This window comes from Eublepharis macularius, chromosome 12 (genome assembly GCF_028583425.1).
Source record: "Eublepharis macularius isolate TG4126 chromosome 12, MPM_Emac_v1.0, whole genome shotgun sequence".
Lineage (NCBI taxonomy): Eukaryota > Metazoa > Chordata > Lepidosauria > Squamata > Eublepharidae > Eublepharis > Eublepharis macularius.
The window spans coordinates 69076886-69098623 of NC_072801.1; the positions used below are offsets into that span (position 1 = coordinate 69076886).

Sequence of the window (21738 nt, forward strand, 5' to 3'; positions counted from 1 at the left end):
GGATGTCTTGCACCATGCACCTCTGCTCCACCAGACGACATATCATGTCGTAGGTGGAGATCCAGCGGGTGAGCAGGTCCTGGAATAGTTGGTGCTCGGGGTCTCCTTCCTCCCCCTGCCTCTGGAGCAGCTCGTGGGATTAGTTGATGCTGAGGGAGAAGTGGGAAGCGATGCGACGGCAGCTGTCCAGCAGACTGCACATCCGCAAGGTTCCCTCGTCCCAGCTGTCCCTCGGCTTGCTCCCCAGCCCGAGCACATCCCGCATCACAAGGTGCAGCTTGTGCACCATGCACACCAGGCCCGGGAGGGATGCCTCTTTCAGGGCTGCCAACATGTTGGCTCTGGCGTCCATGACCATGAAGCCACGGACAAACCCTTCCACCGTGGACGCCCACTCCCTCAGATGGTGGTGGTGATGTTCTTCCATGTGTGGACCTCGTCCATTGCCCGAGACTGAAGGAGAACCACCCTGTAGCCCAGGCTCAAGCTGGGCACCTTTTTACAGCTGCCAGACCTTGGCCTGGGGAGGCGGAGGTCCTCTGGTTGCCACCAGTGGGCGGTGATGGCGAGGTACCCGTGATGGCAGCCATAAACAAGGAGTAAAACCAGCATCAAAAAGTCAGCTAAAATTTGGGGAGGCTGCCAATCTCTCTCTCTCTCTCTCTCGGATGGAAGATTTGGGGCAACTTGAACACAAAAATAACAAACAGCTGACAAGTTTTTGCAAGCCTAACTGTGCATGTGATATTTCCATTCCAGATTAAATAGACTCCTACCACTTAGTACATGCTGTAATGGAGAAACTAATACTGTAGGAGAATACATAAGCTAAAATGCCAGTGATTACAATTGGATATATTCCTGAGAGCTAGTCATAAGATTTAATTCTTTGTTTTATTAATTGTCCTCTTTTGTTCAACTCAGGCCTTAGTACAATGATGTAGCATTTTGGGAAAAAGATGCAACCCAGGAGCCCAAAACTGGAGGGTAAGATGGAGAAGATCTCCACAGCCACCATGTATTTGCCCTTGGTGCTCAAGTAGGTGGGAACAAAGGAGAGCCAAACACTGCAAAAGACCAACATGCTGAAGGTGATGAACTTGGCTTCATTGAAACTGTCGGGCAACTTCCGTGCTAGGAAAGCTACAGTGAAGCTGACGATGGCCAGGAAGCCCATGTAGCCCAAGACACAGTAAAACATGGTGGCTGACCCTTCATTACATTCCAGCACGATTTTCTCATTTATAGCATGCATGTCAAAATCTGGGAAAGGAGGAGAAGTTGCCAACCACAAGGTACAAATGGAAACTTGAATAAGGGAGCAGGCAATAACGATGGACTTGGCCATTCTATTCCCCACCCATGTCCTCATTCTGGATCCTGGCTTGGTGGCCATGAATGCTAGAACCACAATGACAGTTTTAGCTAACACACAAGAGACAGCCACTGAGAAGATGATGCCAAAAGTTGTCTGTCGGAACAGACATGTCGTGTCCCCTGGCTGGCCGATGAATAGCAAAGCACAGAGGAAGGAGAGCAGGAGGGAGAGGAGAAGGGTGTAGGTGAGGTCCTGGTTGTTGGCTTTGACGATGGGAGTATCCCGGTGCCTGATGAAGATCCCAAGCACCAAAGATGTGAGGAAAGCTAAGAAAAGAGCAAACATGGCCAAAGTGATACCCAAAGGATGTCCATAAGACAAGAAGCTTATACATTTTGGCAGGCATAAATTCTTGTCATTATTTGGATACTGATCTTTTGGGCACCGTAAGCAGTCGTTCATGTCTGCAAAAGAAAAGTGGATATAGATATACTTTGTGCAGCACATTGCAGCCATTGGTATTCTGCAACCCTCCATAAGATCAAAGGACGAATGAGAAGTTTGCACCCTTCTCATGCATTTGTAATTTGAAAGCGTCATTCTCAGTAATGATCAAGGATCTCAAGAGAAATAGGAGATGTTCAGCTTCATCTGTGAAGCTGCCATCTCTTACTGATTAGCACAAATCTGTAGTTATCGCAACCTGTATCTCTTCAAGATACATTTCCTAATGTAGGCTATGTGCTGTTCCAAATAGTTCACAAACATGAACAGAAATATCAGAAGAGATCCTCTTTTCTGTGTCCATGGTTGTCACTGAGTGTTAGGTAACGTTTTAAATGTCAAGAAATTACACACAAGGGTAACTCCATAAACCATGTCTCTTACCCTTTTTGCTTGATATCTTCCCTTCTGGACATGGAAGACAATCATAGCAGCAAAAAGGCTTCCCTTCCTTTTTTCTCCTACTATAACCAGAATGGCAATTGTTGTTGCACACAGAAAGGGGCCTTGCCTGTCCAGAAATGGAAGAGAGGGATGTTTTCATAAAAAATCTTTAGGAATTTACATTTTATAGCTTGATACCCATGCATCACTAAAGTACGTGACTACTTTACATCCAGTTATAATATTTATGAGTATGTAACAGTTTATAATTTGTGGTTTTGTAGTATAATACCATAGTACTCAAGCTTCACAAAGGTGTTTAAAGGAAAGTGTGTCGATGCTGAAAACTGATAAAGTGAATTTTGAAATGTAGCATTTATTGAAGAGATTTTTAAAAGAAAAAGACTGTAGTGCAATAAATAAAGGGAAAAATATGTACTACCTACCTACCACCTACTTACTGAAGCTTTTAAGTACCTGCCTACATTTCTATCTATCCAATCTACCTGTGAATAAACCTTCTGTTATCATTTAAACGTCAATAAGCCTTGTGTGCCAATTTCATTTCTAAGGGAAACGTAAATTCCTGTATTTCCTTCTACTTCAACTTGGCTGGGTAACAGCACAACGTATATGTTCCTTTTGGGTGGGGGTGGGGGGAAAGGTAAGTTAAGTTACAGACACAAACACACTACTGAAGGCTTCCCATCCCAAGAGACAGCTTCATATGCTTTGGGAGGAAGATTTTACCTCAGAGTAGGGAAAGGATAGCACCAGTTAGAGAAAGCAAAGGCAAAATGAAAACTCATTGTACCTGGTTTAAGCTGGTGGGCCATACAATGGTCTCCTCATGAATAAAGTTCCTTTTATCACTGGGTGCTTTGAGGACTGTCTTTCCGACTTTGACTCTAAGAAAGGACTGGTTTGGGAACGTGACCCAGTTGATAATATCAAATTCAGCTACTCTTTCCCCATCTTGGTCAAAGGACACTATTTCTCCAGCACTGTTGTTGAATGAGAAGCTTCTCAGAAAATGGTGACGCTAAATAAAAAAAAACAAGCAACAGTATGTAATGATGAATAAAACATGACAATATTCAAAAGGATGATAAATGTTCACAAAGTAGTATGAGTTCATGACTCTGTGAAAAGCTGTTTGCAGACTCATTATACTAGCTTTAAATTGCTTTTAGCTATATGTAATTTTATTGTATATTGTATTGTGTTTTAATCAGGTTGTGATCCACTTTGATCCTGCATTGCGGGGAAAGCGGACTATAAGTCTAATAAATAAATAAATAGTAGTAGGGTAGATACGCATGCTTGAAGAATGGAAACTTCAAGTTTCCCCTTTTCTGCTGCCCAGTATTGTGCTCCTTGAAATGTTGTTTGGGGGAGTGAGGAGGTTACTGGAAAGTTGAGAATAGCATGTGGTGCCTGCAGGTGAGTGGGTGGGTATTTGTAATCATAGGGCCAAGCTACACATGACGAATGACACTTGAACAGCAAGTGTATTTCTCCCTGTTCACTTGCCCTCCACTCAATCCACTTGCCGTTCAAGTGTCATTCGTCATGTGTAGCTTGGCCCTAAGAAGACTTGCCCCGTGATTAAAGGAAGAAAAGTTTGGATTCAATATTCTACAATTAATAGTAACAAAAATCAATGGCTAGCACTATTTTTTATATTATTTTTTTAAAATAATACTCTGTGAGTGAGCATAACACAAGGAGAAGACTCCTCCTCTGACTGAGCAGATAGCATTGGCTCTCATCTTGCTGAAAGGGCATGCAGCAAATTTTGATGTTCGGTTTGGGCATTGAACCAACTCTATTGCACAGCTGTACATCATATAGGGAAGGAATGGCTGAAGATATTTATTTAGTAAATTGATAGTCCACTCTCCCTACAAGCAGGCTCAGAGTGGATTACATCAGTTTATAAGACATCAAATAAAACAGATAAAACTGGTAGCATAGGAACAGGTAACATTTACAAATTCACGCTTAGCACATTCAGTCCCGTATACAGCTATTCCGGTTCCACGGGGGCTGTTGACAATCATTAATAACATTCTTCAGATCCAGATCATATTTTACCTAGTTGCTTCTGAGTCTCCCTAGAGATGTGGAGAAGCTGTAAGAATAAATGTGGATAATTTGATAATGACAGGGGAGATAATCTTCCCAGAGAGAGAATGGTTCTTTGTGACATGGCAGGGATACAAAATGTTATGACAAAATTTCCCCCATACGTCTATCTGTTTCTGCATATGAATTTGCTTTTTACGTTATCATTATTGGGGATATTTGTTAGTTATCATATCGAAGTTGCACAGTTGGGAAATTGTGGAATGGTATGGGGTGAAATAGTCTTTGACCCAGTATATTGTAATAAATAAAACTTAATTATATTGAAGTTGATTCACATTTACTTGCAGAGTGTCAGAAGAAAACATAGAAACCTAATCTAAATAACACTATTACAAGCGGTGTGCTTATTCGGCTGCATGGGAATGGGAGTATGAGAACATGAGTCTGCATCTTGAGAGCTTGCACAGAAGAACTCTGTATAAGCATCTTGCTTCTTGCAAGAACATTAAGAGAGAGAGAAGAAAGGGACCAAAATAAAAGAGGGAGTCAGATAAAACATAGAGACCAGGAGCTGGCTGGTATCCCTAGAATCATCTAGTCAAACCGTCGTCACAATGCAGGACATTCTAAAGCTATTGTCGAAGGCTTTCACGGCCGGAGAACGATGGTTGTTGTGGGTTTTCCGGGCTGTATTGCCGTGGTCTTGGCATTGTAGTTCCTGACGTTTTGCCAGCAGTTGTGGCTGGCATCTTCAGAGGTGTAGCACCGAAAGACAGAGATCTCTCAGTGTCACAGTATGGAAAAGATGTAGGTCATTTGTATCTACTCAGGAGGGGTGGGGTTGAGCTGAGACATCCTGTAAGAGTTTCCCAGGGTGTGGAATGCTAATGGCGGGAGGTTTCACTGTATCCTGAGGAGGTTCTTTTGCATATGGATTGGTACTTGATGTGCTAATCTTCTCTGCAGGGGTATTGTCGGGGATAGAATGTTTTGTTAGCCTGATGTTTTTCAGAACTGGAAACCATGCTCTGTTCATTCTTAAGGTTTCTTCTTTCCTGTTGAAGTTTTGCTTATGCTTGTGAATTTCAATGACAAAGTAGTTGGAAGTGTTGTCCAGTATTTTGGTGTCCTGGAATAAGATACTGTGCCCTGTTTGAGTTAGGCTATGTTCAGTCACTGCTGATTTTTCAGGTTGTCCAAGTCTGCAGTGTCTTTCATGTTCTTTTATTCTTGTCTGGATGCTACGCTTTGTGGTCCCGATGTAAACTTGTCCACAGCATGAAAGAATTCAGGACTGGACACACGTGCCCCGCTGTTGCTTTCAGTTTCTGTCTGAGCTGGAACCAGTAAGATGACATCCCTGCCCTATCCTGCTGCCGCCCCACACCTTCCCTCACCCCGCATCAGTCGAGAGAGTGAGGCCAGCCAAGCTGGTTCCAGCTCAGACAGAAACTGAAAGCAACAGCGGGGCACGTGTGTCCAGTCCTGAATTCTTTCATGCCCAGGATGAAGTGAGTTTCACTCACGAAACAGGTTAATGGTACTTGCCTGCACATTCCCGTCGGCGTTTTTTGAATAATTTAAATTATTGGACTGTGAATGACATAACACCTCTCTATGAATCTCCACCTCCGGCTTTCTATCAAAATAAGACACTTGGCACTATAACTGAATGAAACGAACTGTACGGACGACAAGGATTTTTCAAATGATAGGTTTACTGAATATGACTGTATTTTTGTATTGTGTATTTATTAACTGTATAATTGCACTATTGCACTTCTGCACTTTCATATGATATACAGATTACACAACTATTGTGAATTGGTTCCCTGGAGTTGTTGTTTGTTCCCTGTTATTTACGTTCCAGGGTTGCCCGTATTCTTTCCTCCATATATCAAAGGAATTACTGATCAGATGGGAAAGCTTATGAAAAAGCATAACCTTCAAGCAGTGTTCAGACCCACCCGAAAAATACAACAGATGCTACGATCAGCAAAAGACAGCAGAGACCCCCTCACCTCTGCAGAAGTATACCGTATACCCTGCAGCTGTGGACAAGTTTACATCGGGACCACAAAGCGTAGCATCCAGACAAGAATAAAAGAACATGAAAGACACTGCAGACTTGGACAACCTGAAAAATCAGCAGTGGCTGAACATAGCCTAACTCAAACAGGGCACAGTATCTTATTCCAGGACACCAAAATACTGGACAACACTTCCAACTACTTTGTCATTGAAATTCACAAGCATAAGCAAAACTTCAACAGGAAAGAAGAAACCTTAAGAATGAACAGAGCATGGTTTCCAGTTCTGAAAAACATCAGGCTAACAAAACATTCTATCCCCGACAATACCCCTGCAGAGAAGATTAGCACATCAAGTACCAATCCATATGCAAAAGAACCTCCTCAGGATACAGTGAAGCCTCCCGCCATTAGCATTCCACACCCTGGGAAACTCTTACAGGATGTCTCAGCTCAACCCCACCCCTCCTGAGTAGATACAAATGACCTACATCTTTTCCACACTGTGACACTGAGAGATCTCTGTCTTTTGGTGCTACACCTCTGAAGATGCCAGCCACAGCTGCTGGCGAAACGTCAGGAACTACAATGCCAAGACCATGGCAATACAGCCCGGAAAGCCCACAACAACCATTCTAAAGCTACCTCCCTTCTCCCCCCCTCCCTGTGACTGCTTCTCTATGCCTAGAAAGTACAAAACCTCCAGGATCCCTAGCTAATCTGGCATGGGTGAAATTTCCTTCCTGATCCCAAAGTGGCTATCAGCATTACCCTAGGCATAATAGAATGGGCAACATGGCCTTGACATCGGCTCATTCCTTCTTGCCCACCCTAGAATAGAGAGGAGCTTCCAGATTAAATAAAGAGAAGCATCACACAAATACACAGTCACACAGTTTGATTGTAGTAAAAGGGAAAATATAGCTCCCCACAGTGTCCAGGCATGATGAGTTGCCTCTATACCAATAATAATTGGTATTGATATATATATCGACTATAACAATTTGCAGAGTACGAGGAAATGGCTCCTTGAGTCCAAGGTGTTCCATGCGGCACCACTGAAATCAAGGGCATTGCTCATCCAAAATCTTGTTTTCTTTATATACTTGACATTTTAGACCTTCAAAAGAAAGAAAATAGTGCACCACAGCCTTTTATCAGCGTTTGGGGATTAAGTAGTATTTTTTTTTTCGTGCTGATCTGCTGGTTGATCCTTCTTTTCTCATTTTGATCACTGATTTCTTCAAGCTTGTAAATTAGGGGCTAATAAGGAGGTTCCAGGCAGGCTCCAGGAATGCAGGGAATTTATTGCCGTTTGGAACCCTTCAATACTATGGAAAGTGCTTTGCAATCAGTTTGGGGCTGTCAAATAACTATTTCCAAGGGATCGAATAATTTATTAAGCAGCTGTAGATACAATCTAAACATCTGGGGATGTTACAGTCAGTCAGAAACCAGAAAACACTAAACATTACAGCCATAAACAAGAGGTAAATCCAGCATTAAAAAGTCAGGCAAACTCTTTTTTTTTTTTAACATATGTAAGATTTTGGGCATCTTGAAAAAAAACACCAGATAGTTGACAAGTTTTTGCAAACCTAACAGTGAATGTGATACTTCATTTCCAGAATAAATAGTCTGTTTCTACAACGTAATGCAGAAACAAATATAACAGGAGAACACATAAGCCAAAATACCACTGATAACAGTGGAATATATTCCTGAGATCTAGTCATAAGATTTAATTCTTTGCTTTACTAAGTTGTCCTCTTTTGTTCAACTCAGGCCTTAGTTCAATGATGTAGCATTTTGGGAAAAAGATGCCTCCCAGGAGCCCAGCACTGGAGGCTAAGATAGAGAAGATTTCCACAGCAACCATGTATTTCCCCTTGGTGCTCAAGTAGGTGGGAACAAATGAGAGCCAAACACTGCAAAAGACCAACATGCTGAAGGTGATGAATTTGGCTTCGTTAAAACTGTCGGGTAACTTCCTGGCTAAGAAGGCCACTGTGAAACTGATGATGGCGAGGAAGCCCAGAAAGCCCAGGACACAATAAAGCATGGTGACCGACCCTTCATTACATTCCAGCACAATTTTCTCAGTCATTGAGTGCATGTCAAAGTCTGGGAATGGGGGAGATGTTGCTAACCACACAGTACAAAGAGTAGCTTGTAAAAGGGCACATGAAAGGACAATGGCATTGGACAGCTTTTTCCCTACCCATCTCCTCATTCTGGATCCTGGCTTGGTGGCCATGAAAGCTAGGATGACAGTAACAGTTTTGGCTAATACACAAGAAACAGCCACCGAGAAGATGATGCCGAAAGCAGTTTGGCGGAAGAGACAGGTCACTTTCTCAGGCTGGCCAATGAATAGCAAAGCACAAAGGAAGGAGAGCAGGAGGGAGATGAGGAGGGAGTAGGTGAGGGCCCGGTTGTTGGCTTTGACTATGGGGGTGTCTCGGTGCTTAATAAAGATCCTGAGCACCAAAACTGTAATGAAAGAGAAGAAAAGAGCAACAGTGGCCAGACTGATCCCCAAAGGTTCTCCATAAGACAAAAAGCTTATGTCTTTGGCCAGGCATAAATTCTGCTTTTTGTTTGGATACTGACGTTCTGGACATGGAGAACATTTATTCATGTCTGAAAAACAAAGAATCCTTTTTGGTACACAGAAATCCTATGATCAATTCATTCCAATTTGAGAAAGTCTTGAAAGTGAGCTACTCAGTCGAAGCCAAAACTAGAGATGGACAAGAACAGCAATACGAACAAAACAAAAAAAGCCTCAAGCATCCCAATCTTCTGTTTGCGAACAAGCTGTTCATGAGGCCCCATTCTAAATAAACAGGTGGTCATTGAAAGCCTCATTTGTCGCTGTTCGTTGCTGTTCATCAAGCCAGACAGTCTGGCACCGCAATCAATTCCCTTGGCAACTTAGGCAGGGATTGTCTGAACTCTGTATGAACTCCTGCTGTTGCCCTGGAAAACCCAATCTAAGGCCAATTTTGCTTGATAGGCAGGTCTTCCTTTCAAGTGTGGAGCTCCAAATTTGTTACAACAAGGGAGCAAAGACCAGAGGGGAGGGGGGCTCCCAGCTCTGACTTTGCAGACGGTAAAGAGACAGTTACTGTTGGCATTTTGATAGAGAGGCAAGGAGAGTGCATTGGAGCTTGAATTTTCTTTGTGTGTGGTGGGATAGGGATCTACCCCTTCAAGTTCCAGGGCTGCTGCCAGGCTCTGGGCCGAGCTATTATTTATTATTGGTACCTTTCCTGGTGCCTGCTCAGGTCAGGTTTCTGGGAGTGGTGCAGTAGGGATCTTGACTTGGATGATGGCTGGAGGAGAGCCTGCTGGCCCCCATGAACAGAAAACCATGAGCATGTTAGTGAACAGTGCCATGTTCGTGGTTGTTCATGATTCTCTGTTCGTGGATGGCAACAAACCACGAACATCATGTTTGTTTGTTTTTTCTGTTTGTGCCTATCTTTAGTCAAAACAGCTAAGCTTTCTGCTTTTACATTTAATAATGCAAGCAAGATTTTACACTCATTGTTTCCCGTTAGCATACTAGGACTTCCTTGATTGTTCCAAAATATTTTTCATTCCACTCAAGACATTGTAAAGTAGATTATTGCCTCCAACTTGCATGGATATTCTGTCCTTCTTTTTTCATTGAGCCAAGTTACTGTTTTTAAGAGTGCTTGTATATCTGTCTGTACGTTATATAGTTTCTGTTAGCAAAACCCAACACTGAATTGAAAGCAACGAGAAGGAACTGAGGCTGCCATCCTAAGAAAGCTCTCCTGGAAATAAGCATCATTGAATAAAATAGAACTTACTTTGGAGTAAGCCTGCCTAGGATTGTTTTGTGTTTCTACTTGCATTTGTTCATATTGAATTATAATCAGTATATCTGATACTTGGATCTCTTACCCAGCTCATTTGAAATCTTCCCTGCTGGACATGGAAGGCAATCATAGCAGCAAAAAGGCTTCCCTTCCTTCTTTCTCCTGCTATAACCAGAAGGGCAATTCTCATTGCAAACAGAAACAGGCTGCACCTGGCCAACATGGAAATCTTAGATGAAACTTATCTATACTTATAACACATGTTTCAAATTCATATATCCTTGGTTGAGCTGCATTTTAAACAATGTGTGGTAGTGGGATAGCATTACTTCTAGAGAACATTTGGAGAGCAATGGTTGGTTGAGTATCTTGGCAATGTCATAGGTGAGGGAGTCTTTGGGAAAATCCCTAGATCCCTAGTTGGTCACTGCAGACCGTGACCAACTTTGATTGAGAGTTTCTAGCAGCGGGTTTCTGAGACCGTTAAAGAATCTTCCTGGTCTACATTTCTTCTGGCAAACAGAAGATATGTTCCATGGGTCAGCTGACTTACATGAGCTGAACTTTGAGATGGATATTGCTGGTGTTGTCCAGAGGGATTTTACCACTTATATTAAGTCTGCTTTGTCTGAACATGCATTGGAATTCATACTTCCCCTGTAACTAAAGGATTTCCCCCAGCTGTATTAAGCCCGATTAATAAAAAAAGAGCTTCTTATGGATTGACTCTTCTGCATTAGGCAAAAGCCTCAAAATAGTAACTTTCTTGTGGATCGATTATAATCTATGAAACACTTGGGTGGGATTGGGGTCATGCTCCGCTACACAGGTGCTGTGCCCCTTTAAACGGTTTTGCTTCCTGAGATGTGTGGGTCCTATAGGTTTCCAGAATGTACTGACAGGTTCCCTTGTTTCTATGGCATTTGCGTTAATTGAAAATGACTACAAAATGCTTTTAATCTGATCTCATTCATGTAACTCAGTTTTACTGGATTTCTGTTTATTTTGGCTTTTTCTTTCTCAGCCAGAGTGAATATTTAGTAAAGTGGGTTAATTTTTTTTCAAAGCATAGAAACGTATGCAATTTCAATGCTTTGTCCAGTGTCCATTTCAATGGAAAACACTGTAATAGTTGATCCCATAAGCAGGAACCTGTGAGAAAAGCATGGGGAAATTTCCTCCCTTCTCCCTACTTCCTCATCTGCATTCTAACACCAACTTTCTCCACTCTTTCCTCCCACTGCCACCTTCTCATCCCATATTTTCTCTCCCATGTCATAGTCCTTCCCCTCCTTTTGCCAAACACTGCTCCCCACCTCCCCTTGTTCTCCTACTGCCCCTGCTTTTCTCAATTTGACCTCCCGACCACCTAACCCTATCATGCTCACCCCCTCTTTACCATTCTGCCCCCCTCCCCAACTCTCTCCTCTCCATGGGTGCCATACAGGCAGGCAACCCTCCTCACCGGCTCCACATCACCACCTTCTTTGTCCCATGTCCATCATTCTGATATGGCCCCCTCAGACTCTGCAGTATTCAGCACTTTAGCTGGACCCAGAGGTTGCTCAGACATGGGCTTGCTGAGGGAGATGGAGAAGGAAGCAACAGCAACAGTGGCTTTCAGAGGCATGTGGTACGCACATGTGCAAATGCCTCTTCATTTTGGCTGATTTCACTACTATCTCTCTATAACACTCAGGGTTCCAGTTTTTTTGTCAACCTTGGAGATCCCCTGAGGAGAACCAGTTTGGTGTAGTGGTTAAGAATGGCAGGACTCTTATCTGGAGAGCAAAGTTTGATTCCCTACTCCTCCGCCTGAAGCCAGATGAGTGACCTTGGGTCAGTCACAGCTCTTCTAGAGCTCTCTCAGCCCTACCCACCTCACAGGGTAATTATTACAAGAATAACAATAACATATTTTGTAGACAGTTCTGAGTGGGCGTTAAGTTGTCTTGAAGGGCGGTACATAAATCAAATGTTGTTGTTGTCGTCATTGTTATTGTTGAAAAATATATCTAGTCCACACATTTTCCTGATCTGTGGATTTAATTATCTGCAAATTTTGCCAAGCTGAAAATTAAATATATTGAAATGCTGTGCTGTGCTCATCCATCAGGATGTAGCTAAATTTGGTAACGTGTTTATATAATAGTTTCATAAACCTAATTATACTTATATGTTCCCCCCTCTTGATTTATGACTCACATGGGATCTTGATGACATAATGAACGTGGTGCAGTACAGTAGTATTTTTTCCCAAGTTTGCCCAACAAAAATTTAAGGAAGAAATTATTTTTTGAATGAACCTCACCTAATTAAGAGAACAAACATAGAGAACAACTTTCATGTTGTTTAGTTCTGAAGAAGTGAGCTGTGGCTCATGAAAGCTCATACCCTACCGCAAATCTTAGAGGTGCTACCGGACTCTTGTTCTTTTCTACTTTCATGTATGAACATTATATTTTGATTTCAGCACTGAGGGAAGTTACTTGAGATGTATCAAAGCATACACAAATCCTACCTGGTTGAACAAGGAGGGCCATGCAATGCTATTGTCATGAACGATTAACCTTTTGTCTGGGGGAGCAGTTGAATCTGTCTTTCCGATTTTGACTCTGAGAAAGGACTGGTTTGGGAATGTGACCCAGTTGACAATATCAAATTCAGTTACTAATTCCCCATTTTGGTTGAAGGAAATGGTTTCCCCAGCACTGTTGTTGAAGGAAACACTTCTCAGAAAAGCATGCAACTAAATGGGGGGAGAAAAACAATCAGTTCCCATGCAAATAAATAATAGGATGATATATTTTTAAACATGAAAAGTGGCACTATTGTTCCCCTTCAAGTGACGCCAAGACTTACAGCTGAGAACCTTATAAAATTTAATTCATTAAAAAATACAGAATTAAAATACATATAAACCTTAAAATATTAGTTAGCCATCTTAAGTTTCTAGTGAAAATCAGGGTACAAATATTTTAAGCAATAATTTGTTGTAGAAGTGAGTATACTTAGAATTTATTGTATTTACTTCAGTTATACCCCTCCTTTCTCCCCAGTGAGGACCCGAGATATATTATTCTGTTCTCCTCCATTTTATCCCCCCAACAAGACTGTGAGATTGGTTGGGCTGAAGGAGTATGACTGGTTCACAGTCACCCAGCAAGCTTGTGTGGCAGAGCGGGGATTTGGATCTGGTTCTCCAAGATTCTAGTCTAAAGCTCAAACCACTACACCACACTGTCTCTCATAACATTACCTCCCGCCATTCTTGATCTAGAAGATTCCATCCCCCACCATGTATTATTGCTCTGCGATTGAATCTGGAGAACAGCATGTCTTGCAATGCATGCGCCACAGCATAGACACCATTATAGATGCTGTAGCTATGAGCAGTTGTGATTGTTTCAAAAACAGATCTGGGAAGTGCTTCCAGTTTCTCCTCTCCAGTGCAGATTTCCCCATCCTCCTTGTCCACTGCAAATTTGGAAAATGAGCAAAGAAATGCTTGTTGCCAAAAGTGCCTGATGAAGCCATCTTCCTGTTCAGAGGTAAGACTTTTCTCTTGAAGAAATTTCTGGAATCGTGAGAGCTCCACTGAGTGAATTGCAAAGGAGATGGCACCATGGATAAAACTGATGTTCCAATTTCTTTGAAAGGGTAGTGAGGTGAAGTCCATCTGAGCTGTTAAAATCCAGATTTTACCTTTTGCCTTTACAGGTATATCTTCGAGTTCTGGAAGTTGAAGGAACAACCTCAAAATTATCATCGTCTGAATTTCTCCATGTAGGACCAAAATGTTGGCAGTGCTTTGCATAACCATTTTGTATGTTTCAACCCCCTCTGCCAACTTCAAAGCAATTCCACTGGCAAATGTAATTGCTGGGAAACTTGTTAGGAAATCTATGCAAATATCATTCTGGGAAAATATGGGAATAATTTCTTGTAGAAATTCCTCTTTAGTTTCATCATCCACAAAAAGCACCCCAATCCATGTCCACCTGAAATACAGCAGTAAATGTAGAATCCCCATATTTTGATGCATCTGATTTGGGAACATCCGGTGGAAGTAAACAGATTGTGTCTTGTTATCCATCTTTGGTGCAGAGCCATACGTGATCTAGTTAAAGAGAAGAGGGAAAGTGATTTCAAAACTAAAACTAGCGTCTATGTGGTTTCCAAATCACATTACTGAATACATAACTCATGTGGCCCAAGAAGGGTACATTCTTGCATTATCAGTACACAGTTAAGAAGAGTTAGCTAGAAATCATTTCATTTCACAAGTACCAAGGAATGTAATTAATTCTTTTCCAGGTACAGAATTTGCCTTTATGCTGCACCTATCTTTATAATGGTGCCAATTTTGGTCTCCATCCTAAACACATCTAAAATAAATAAATAAAGGTTTAATGGCTTGTTAAAATTTCATTCTCCTTGGGTATGCCTTGCCTGTGGCATCTTGTAGATGCAAAGAATGGTTGCCATGTGGAGACAGATGTCAGAGTTCGGTCCCGTGATGACTGAGACTGGATTGAGTTGGGCATCACACTTGTAGTTGGGGATGAGTCTGCCCTGTGTGGAGAGAAGTTCCATCGAGGCAAGGTAGGTCCAACTTGGTGTGAAATAGCTGTTGTAGATGTCAAAGCCCAGCGAGATGTTGGGTAAGATCTGGGGGTTTTCATTGATCTCCTTTACAGCAAAGACCAAGGCCAGAATGTGCTGGTAGTTCTGAGTCAGGAACCTGCAATAACAATAGATAACATCAAGCTGTAACATAAGGTTTCTTCTCTCTGATTCCAGCCAAGTATGATTGCTACCAATACATATCTAGAACCAAGACAGCAGAAAGATGACTCCTGTGGAACACAAAAAGTTATATTTGAGAAAACAGACTGCTGCTCTGCTCAGAGAAATAATATATTTCCCTCCAGGAAAGCAGCATAAAAATCTTCTAAATTACAAAAATCTTTCCAGAGATCATCAGAGTAAAAATAAAATAAAACCCATAAATACACTTTCCAAGCCAGCAGATGAGAATTTTTCTCAAACTATATATCTGATCTATATCTGATGGGAAAGCAAAGTAGCTCTATTTTGTCAGAGGATGATATACTAGATACAATTTTGCGGAACAAATTTTGTAAAATGGTTAATATCATAGTCATAGCTCTTAAATAACACTGAAAAGAAGGGAAAAGAAGGAAACATATACCAACAACTCCTGGGCTTGGAAATCAAAACTGAAAAGAGAATAAAACACAACGCCAGCCATTCTCCACCCCAGTGAATGTCAGTGCAGTCAACATGCGGGATCTGATTTAAAAGTCCAGTTTCTTACAAAAGTTCATCAAACAATTCCTCAGAGGGACGTTTTTCAAACGTTATTGGACTGGTAAACAGGTAGATCTGTGATATAACGCCAGCAATGATGAGGTCCCCTGATTTCTGGAATTTGTGAAGGATAGGAAGAGGAACCTTACACATTGCCAGAGGCACTAGTACTAATTCCAGCACCACAAATACTACCATGGTGGGTGAAATATTCCCTTCTGCGCACCAATTCAACTCTTCTGACGATGTTTTCAAGCATTCCTATATATCCTGACTTGAACAAACACCCAGCGAAGTGTAAGCTTGTGTTGCGTAGTGTCAAGGATCAGATTAATGAATCCATCTTCATCCATAGCCTCTGCTCTGAATTCCGCAGGGAATATTAATAGTGGGCTTCAGTCTTGGATTAAAGTTTTGCTGGCAACAGCTGGCTCCCTCTAAGGACCTGGAATAAACGTAGAAGCAATCGTCGTTAATTTGATAATTGAAGGGTGATGATAATCTACCCAGACATTGCAAAAAAAAAAAAAAAAAAAGGATTCCGATGTCATTTTCCTCATAGGGATTTATTTGGATTAAAATTGTTGTTGTACTTATTTATATAATGCCATCAAAATGCATATTTATTTATGTACAAGGTAGCTCTTGGCCCCAAATAACTTACAGTGGGGCCATTTGGAAGTAGGGTTACCAGATCCCCGTGGCCTCCTGGCAGGAGGTGGGGGACCCAGTGCTTACCTTTCTGGCCTTCCCATGATCCTCTACTTCCTTCTGGGAAATGACATCATTGCACAGGCACGGGGGTGCACATGCACTTCACTGTGGGCTAATTTTCGTTTCAAACAGGGCCTCTTCACCCATCTTGGATCAGGAGCAGAGCATTTGACAAAGCCTACCCCCCCCCCTTCAACCAGCTGGGATCAGGAGTGGAGAAGGTGGAAATGTCCACCTCCCTTCACCCAGCTGGGATCAAGAGTGGAGCAATGCCTGCCCCCCCCCCTTTACCTGGCCAGAATCAGGCATGGTGCAGGAGGCAATGTCCGCTTCCCACTTCAGCCAGCTGGGATCAGGAGTTGAGCAGGTGGCAATGCCTGCCCCCCTTCATCCAGCCAGGATCAGTGACCGAGGAGGAGGGAATGCCTCCTCCTCGGTGAAAAAAACATGGAAGATAGCATCTTCTTGCCCGAGTTTTCCGTGACATCACGCAAAACTTGTGCAAGAATACTCTGTCTTCTGCTTTTTTTTCACAATGTTCTGCAGCATTCCAGATGAAGGTGAATAGTGTGGTGAATAGTGTGGAAACAGCCCAGATGTGCAACTCTGCCATGGCAGAACATAAGAGGAGAGATAGTCATACAGCTATGAGGAGACAGACATGAAGGGCTTTGAATGACCTTGAATTGAGCCTGGTAACTGATGGGAGTTGGTCGATCATGGTAGGTTGGAGTGAAGATGCCTCTTCAATTACAGCATCTCAACTATAGGCTCTCCGTAACATTTCCAAATAAAACCTGTTTACCTCAGTAGAATTTTTCTCATCCTGAATTTGTTAGGATTAATCCAGAGGTTAAGGAGGACCATCTTTTCACAGCACATACAGTGCCATTCAAAGCCGAGCTGCAGTTTTCTCGATCCCTTAAAGTCAAAGGGCGTAGAAGCTTTCAACTGCTTATGATGGCACTGCTGCACTTGCTAATAATGAGATACATCTGACAGCTGAAAGCGTAGGCCTTGGAGAGAACGAAAAGGTACCATGAAGACATGTTGTGTAGGAGTCACATGATTTGACAGGACTGTGAAAAAAAGGTTACGCAAGTTTTGTCTGGAAGGAAGCGATGGTAAAATGCACCTCCCCTTATCTGTTTGTGCTGCCAGAGGCCCGTGAGCTTCATCACAGTCAGAGCTTGTTTTAAACACTCAAAGGTTTACAAACATATTTCCACATGAGGTGGATGTCTCTGGCGAGCAGATTAGCCACACCTTTTCCCATATTAAATCATTGACATTGGGTCTGTGCAACATTTTCTGTCCATTGTTTTTAAAGGAAGGATCTCCATTAGTCCAGTCAAATTAGCAGTTCTTTCTTGGATTGGTGCTTTTGCAGGGGGGAGCCTCACAAGACACATTTCCCCCTGAAGACCCCCAATATATATGACATTTGGGGGAGAAAAAACGTTTCCAAAGCATGAAACGGAAACATTAGTGTTGGGCTGTTGTATACCCCAGCTGCTTTTTCTGATTTCAGAAAGAAAACTATTAAGTTTTAAGTGCCTGTACTATGGGGACATTATGGATCTAAAGACGAGGCATACAAATTTACAAAATGAATAAATAAATGTAAAGGGGACAATGTCCTAAAGGACAAAGTTCTATAGTTAGCAATTTCTTCATCCAAGCTGCCTCCTCAAAAATGCAAATTGGAAAGGATTTCATCCTAGAGTTTTTGAAATGTAGTATAAGCCTTTGATAACCACAGCTCTCCCCATCAAATGCATCTGACAAAGAGAACTGTGGTCCCCGAAAGCCCACGCCAGGTGCCACTGGGCTCCCCCAGACCCCACCTCTGTAAAGGAAATCTGTTACCTATGATAATGTGATAACCATTCATAGTCCCTATTCAGTCCCAGCTTGACAGAGTCAAATTTGCATATGAATTCCAATTCAGCAGCCTCCCGTTGGATTTTGTTTTTGAAAGGTTTCTGTTGAACTACAGCGACCTTTAAGTCTTTGATGGAATGTCCTGGTAGATTGAAATGTTCTCCCACTGGTTTCTGGATGTTTCCATTTCTAATGTCAGATTTGTGTCCATTTATTCTTTTGCGTAGAGGTTGGCTGGTTTGTCTAATGTACAGAGCAGTAGGGCATTGTTGGCACATGAATAGTTATCACATTATCATAGGTAACAGGCACTCATGAAAGCAACAAACAAGAAGTAAAGCTTTTGGAGAATCAATTGATAGGGTTACAAGTGGATCGTGCTCAGACGGTACTGCGTCTTCAGAATGTGAAGGAGGAGGAAAGTGAAAATTTAAAGGACTTGGTGTCGGAACTTTTGGCGTCACCCGCAAAGGCAACTAAAGAAGAGTTTAAAAGCAATATTCTGGAAGACCGTCGGACATCTTCAAAATATGCAACGAAGCGTCAGCTGCCTCACAAGATTATTATTGATTTTTCATCTAAGAAGACTTGGGACACCATCTTATATAATTCGCACAATGTGGACTTGGACTTTCTGGGCAACAAGGTTAAGATATTGAAGGACGTTCCATTTAGCTCGGAAAAGAAGATTCAAATATAAAAGGTTTGCAGCTCTCCTGAGGAAGCTTGAAATAAAATACAAATGGTTATTTCCGGAAGGTATCTGGTTCAGTTATAAAGACCAAGCCTACAAGATATCATCGGAAGCACAGCTGAGGGACTTTGTGTTTAATCATCCAGAGTTCCAGCAAGGAGAAGATTTAGAATCTGAAGGGGGGAATGGGGAGGAGGGAGGGAGCGCAGCTACTGTAGCTGTTCAGAGAGAGCTGCGACCGAGACGCGGGGGGGGGGGGGGAAGAAGACCTGATCCTGACTGTAGTTTGTATTTTATAAGATCTACCAATCTAATAGCATATTAGAAAGTTTAACTTTAAATAATTGTATTATGAAGGGAATGCAATACTTGTAGATGTAGTGTGTGTGTTTTTATATCTTGTCCTTTCCCTTTCCCCCGTTCCCTTTTTCCCTTTTTTTGTAGTTTTAGATGTTAGTAATTAAAAATAAAAATTTATATATATATATATATATATATATATATAAAGTAAAAAGTAAAGTAATGCCCACCCTCTTCAACCTACTGTAATATGCCACTGAGCAGGTGGCATTGCCCACCCTGTCTTCACCTTGCCAGAGTCAGGAGCCAAGCATGCAGAAATGGCTGCCTCCCCTTCAACCTGCCAGAATCAGGAGCAGAGCAGGTGGCAATGCTCGCACCTCCTTCACCCAGTTGGGATCAGGAGCAGAGCAGGTAGTAAAGCCCACCGCCCACCCGTCAGGATCAGGCACGGAGCAGGAGGCAAAGTCTGTTTCTTTCTTTACTCAGTAGGGAGCAGGTCACAATGCCCACCCCTCTTCACCCAGCTGGGATCAGGCTCAGAACAGGCAGCAATGCCTGCCGTACTTCACCCAGCCGTAGTCAGGCACAGAAGAGGAGGCAATGCCCTTCCCCCTTCACCCAGCTGGGATCAGGCTCGGAGAAGGCAGCAATGCCTGCCCCTTTTCACCCAGCCATAGTCAGGCACAGAACAGGAAGCAATGCCTCCCCCCTTTACCCGGCATGTATCAGGCAGGTAGCAAAGCCACCCCTTCACATAGCCAAGATCAGGCAGATCAGGCATAGAGCAGATGACAATGTCCACTCCCCTCCCTCACCAGCTGGAATCAGTGACAGAGGAGGAGCGAATGTCTGCCTGCCCACCCTCCCCTTTCTAGATCCTGTTGTACTTTTTCCCACAATGGGCTTTGTTGCTAGTATTTAACATGTGTATATAGCCTGCTGTTCAAGCCCTATGTTTTTAATTTGTTTTAAACTTCAACTTCATATACACTGGCAATAAATACCTATTTTGTGAATATATTTTAATATTTTATTTTGTAAGTTTACACCGTATTTTTCACATGATTGACAACGCTTCACCCACAAAAATAAAAGTTCCCCCATTGCAAATGTCATGGGAGGGGGAAGAAAGAATATGGATAGGCACCTGGAAAATTCTGCTGTCCATCACTCTAATGTGAATATGTACCTTAACTGAATCAGCAACTGAGATAACTCCACCTTTCTCACTGAGATCCAAGGGGGATTGCACAGTATAAGTGAAAATATAATATAATCAACAGCAGCTGTTGAGCTTGACCAACTGCAAAGCAGTATCTGCAGAAGGCCCTGACCAGATGGCAGAACATAGGAGGAGAGGCAGTCATACAGCTATGAGGAGCCAGACATGAAGGGCTTTGAATGACCTTGAATTGAGCCTGGTAACTGATGGGAGTTGGTTGATCATGGTAGGTTGGAGTGAAGATGCCTCTTCAATCACAGCATCTCAACTATAGGCTTTCTGTAACACTTCCAAATAAAACCTGTTTACCTCAGTAGAATTTTTCTCATCCTGACTTTGTTAGGATTAATCCAGAGGTTAAGGACCATCTTTTCAAAACACATTCAGTATCATTCAAAGTCAACTTGCCACTTCCTCTATCCCTTAAAGTCAAAGGGTGTAGAAGCTTTCAACTGCTTATGATGGCACTGCTGCACTTTCTAATGAGATACATCTGACAGCTGAAAGCGTAGGCCTTGGAGAGAACGAAAAGGTACCATGAAGACATGTTGTGTAGGAGTCACATGATTTGACAGGATTGCAGGGGGGGATTATGCAAGTTTTGTCTGGAACAAAGTATTCAAAGTGTTAATAGTAGTAAAATGTGCTCCCCCCCAATCTGTTTGCGCTGCCAGAGGCCAGTGTGCTTCATTACAATTGGAGCCTGTTTTAAACATTCAAATGTTTACAAACATACTTCCACAGCAGGTGGATGTATCTTGCGGGCAGATTAGCCACACCATTTTCCAAATAAAATAATTGACATCAGGCCTATGCAATGTTTTCTCGTCATTTTTTTTAAAAAAGGAAGGATCTCTATTATTCCAGGATCTCGAATTGGTACTTTTCGGGGGAGGGGGAGCCTCATGAGACTTTTTTTTACTTCAAGACCCCAAAAATATTACTTTTTTTGGAGAAAAATTGTTGCCCAAGAAAGCAAACTGAAACATTATAGTTCGACTGTTATATACCCAGCTGCTTTTCTGATTTCAGAACAAAAATTAAGTTTTAAGTTACTATACTTTGGGAACATTACAATTCAAATGATGAGGCATTCAAATTCACAAAATAAAAAAAAAAGATTTAAAGGGGACAATGTCCTAAAGGACAAAGCTGTATACCTAGCAATTTTTTCATCCGTTCTGCCCCTCTAAAAATGCAAATGGGAAATGATTTCACCCTAGAGTATTGGAAAGAAGCTAGGGTGATCTGATAATAAATCTTTGTTCAATAAATATTTCTTATCCTAACTGCTTTCATGGGTTGTTCAGAGAATCAAGGTGAGACAGTGTTTATATGCTGGCCTGTTCAGGGAGGGAACATTTAAAAACGCCTAAATAGATGAACGAGTTCTGCGCCTATGAATCTCT

At 42.2% G+C, this 21738-nt stretch overlaps 2 protein-coding genes across 2 annotated transcripts; both read right to left on the reverse strand.

Moving 5' to 3' along the window:
• Positions 1-868: 868 nt before the first annotated feature.
• On the reverse strand, positions 869-4278 carry LOC129339674 (vomeronasal type-2 receptor 26-like). Its single transcript, XM_054994256.1, has 4 exons — positions 4201-4278; positions 3021-3248; positions 2207-2333; positions 869-1782 (listed from the first exon to the last, which is right to left on the reverse strand). The coding sequence occupies exons 1-4, from the start codon at positions 4276-4278 to the stop codon at positions 869-871; spliced, it is 1347 nt and encodes a 448-aa protein (XP_054850231.1).
• A 3790-nt stretch (positions 4279-8068) lies between these two features.
• On the reverse strand, positions 8069-15710 carry LOC129339675 (vomeronasal type-2 receptor 26-like). The gene is made up of 6 exons (XM_054994257.1): positions 15520-15710; positions 14631-14808; positions 13438-14298; positions 12700-12927; positions 10264-10390; positions 8069-8970 (listed from the first exon to the last, which is right to left on the reverse strand). Exons 1-6 carry the CDS (start codon positions 15708-15710, stop codon positions 8069-8071), a joined length of 2487 nt encoding a protein of 828 aa, XP_054850232.1.
• Between the last annotated feature and the right edge of the window lie 6028 nt (positions 15711-21738).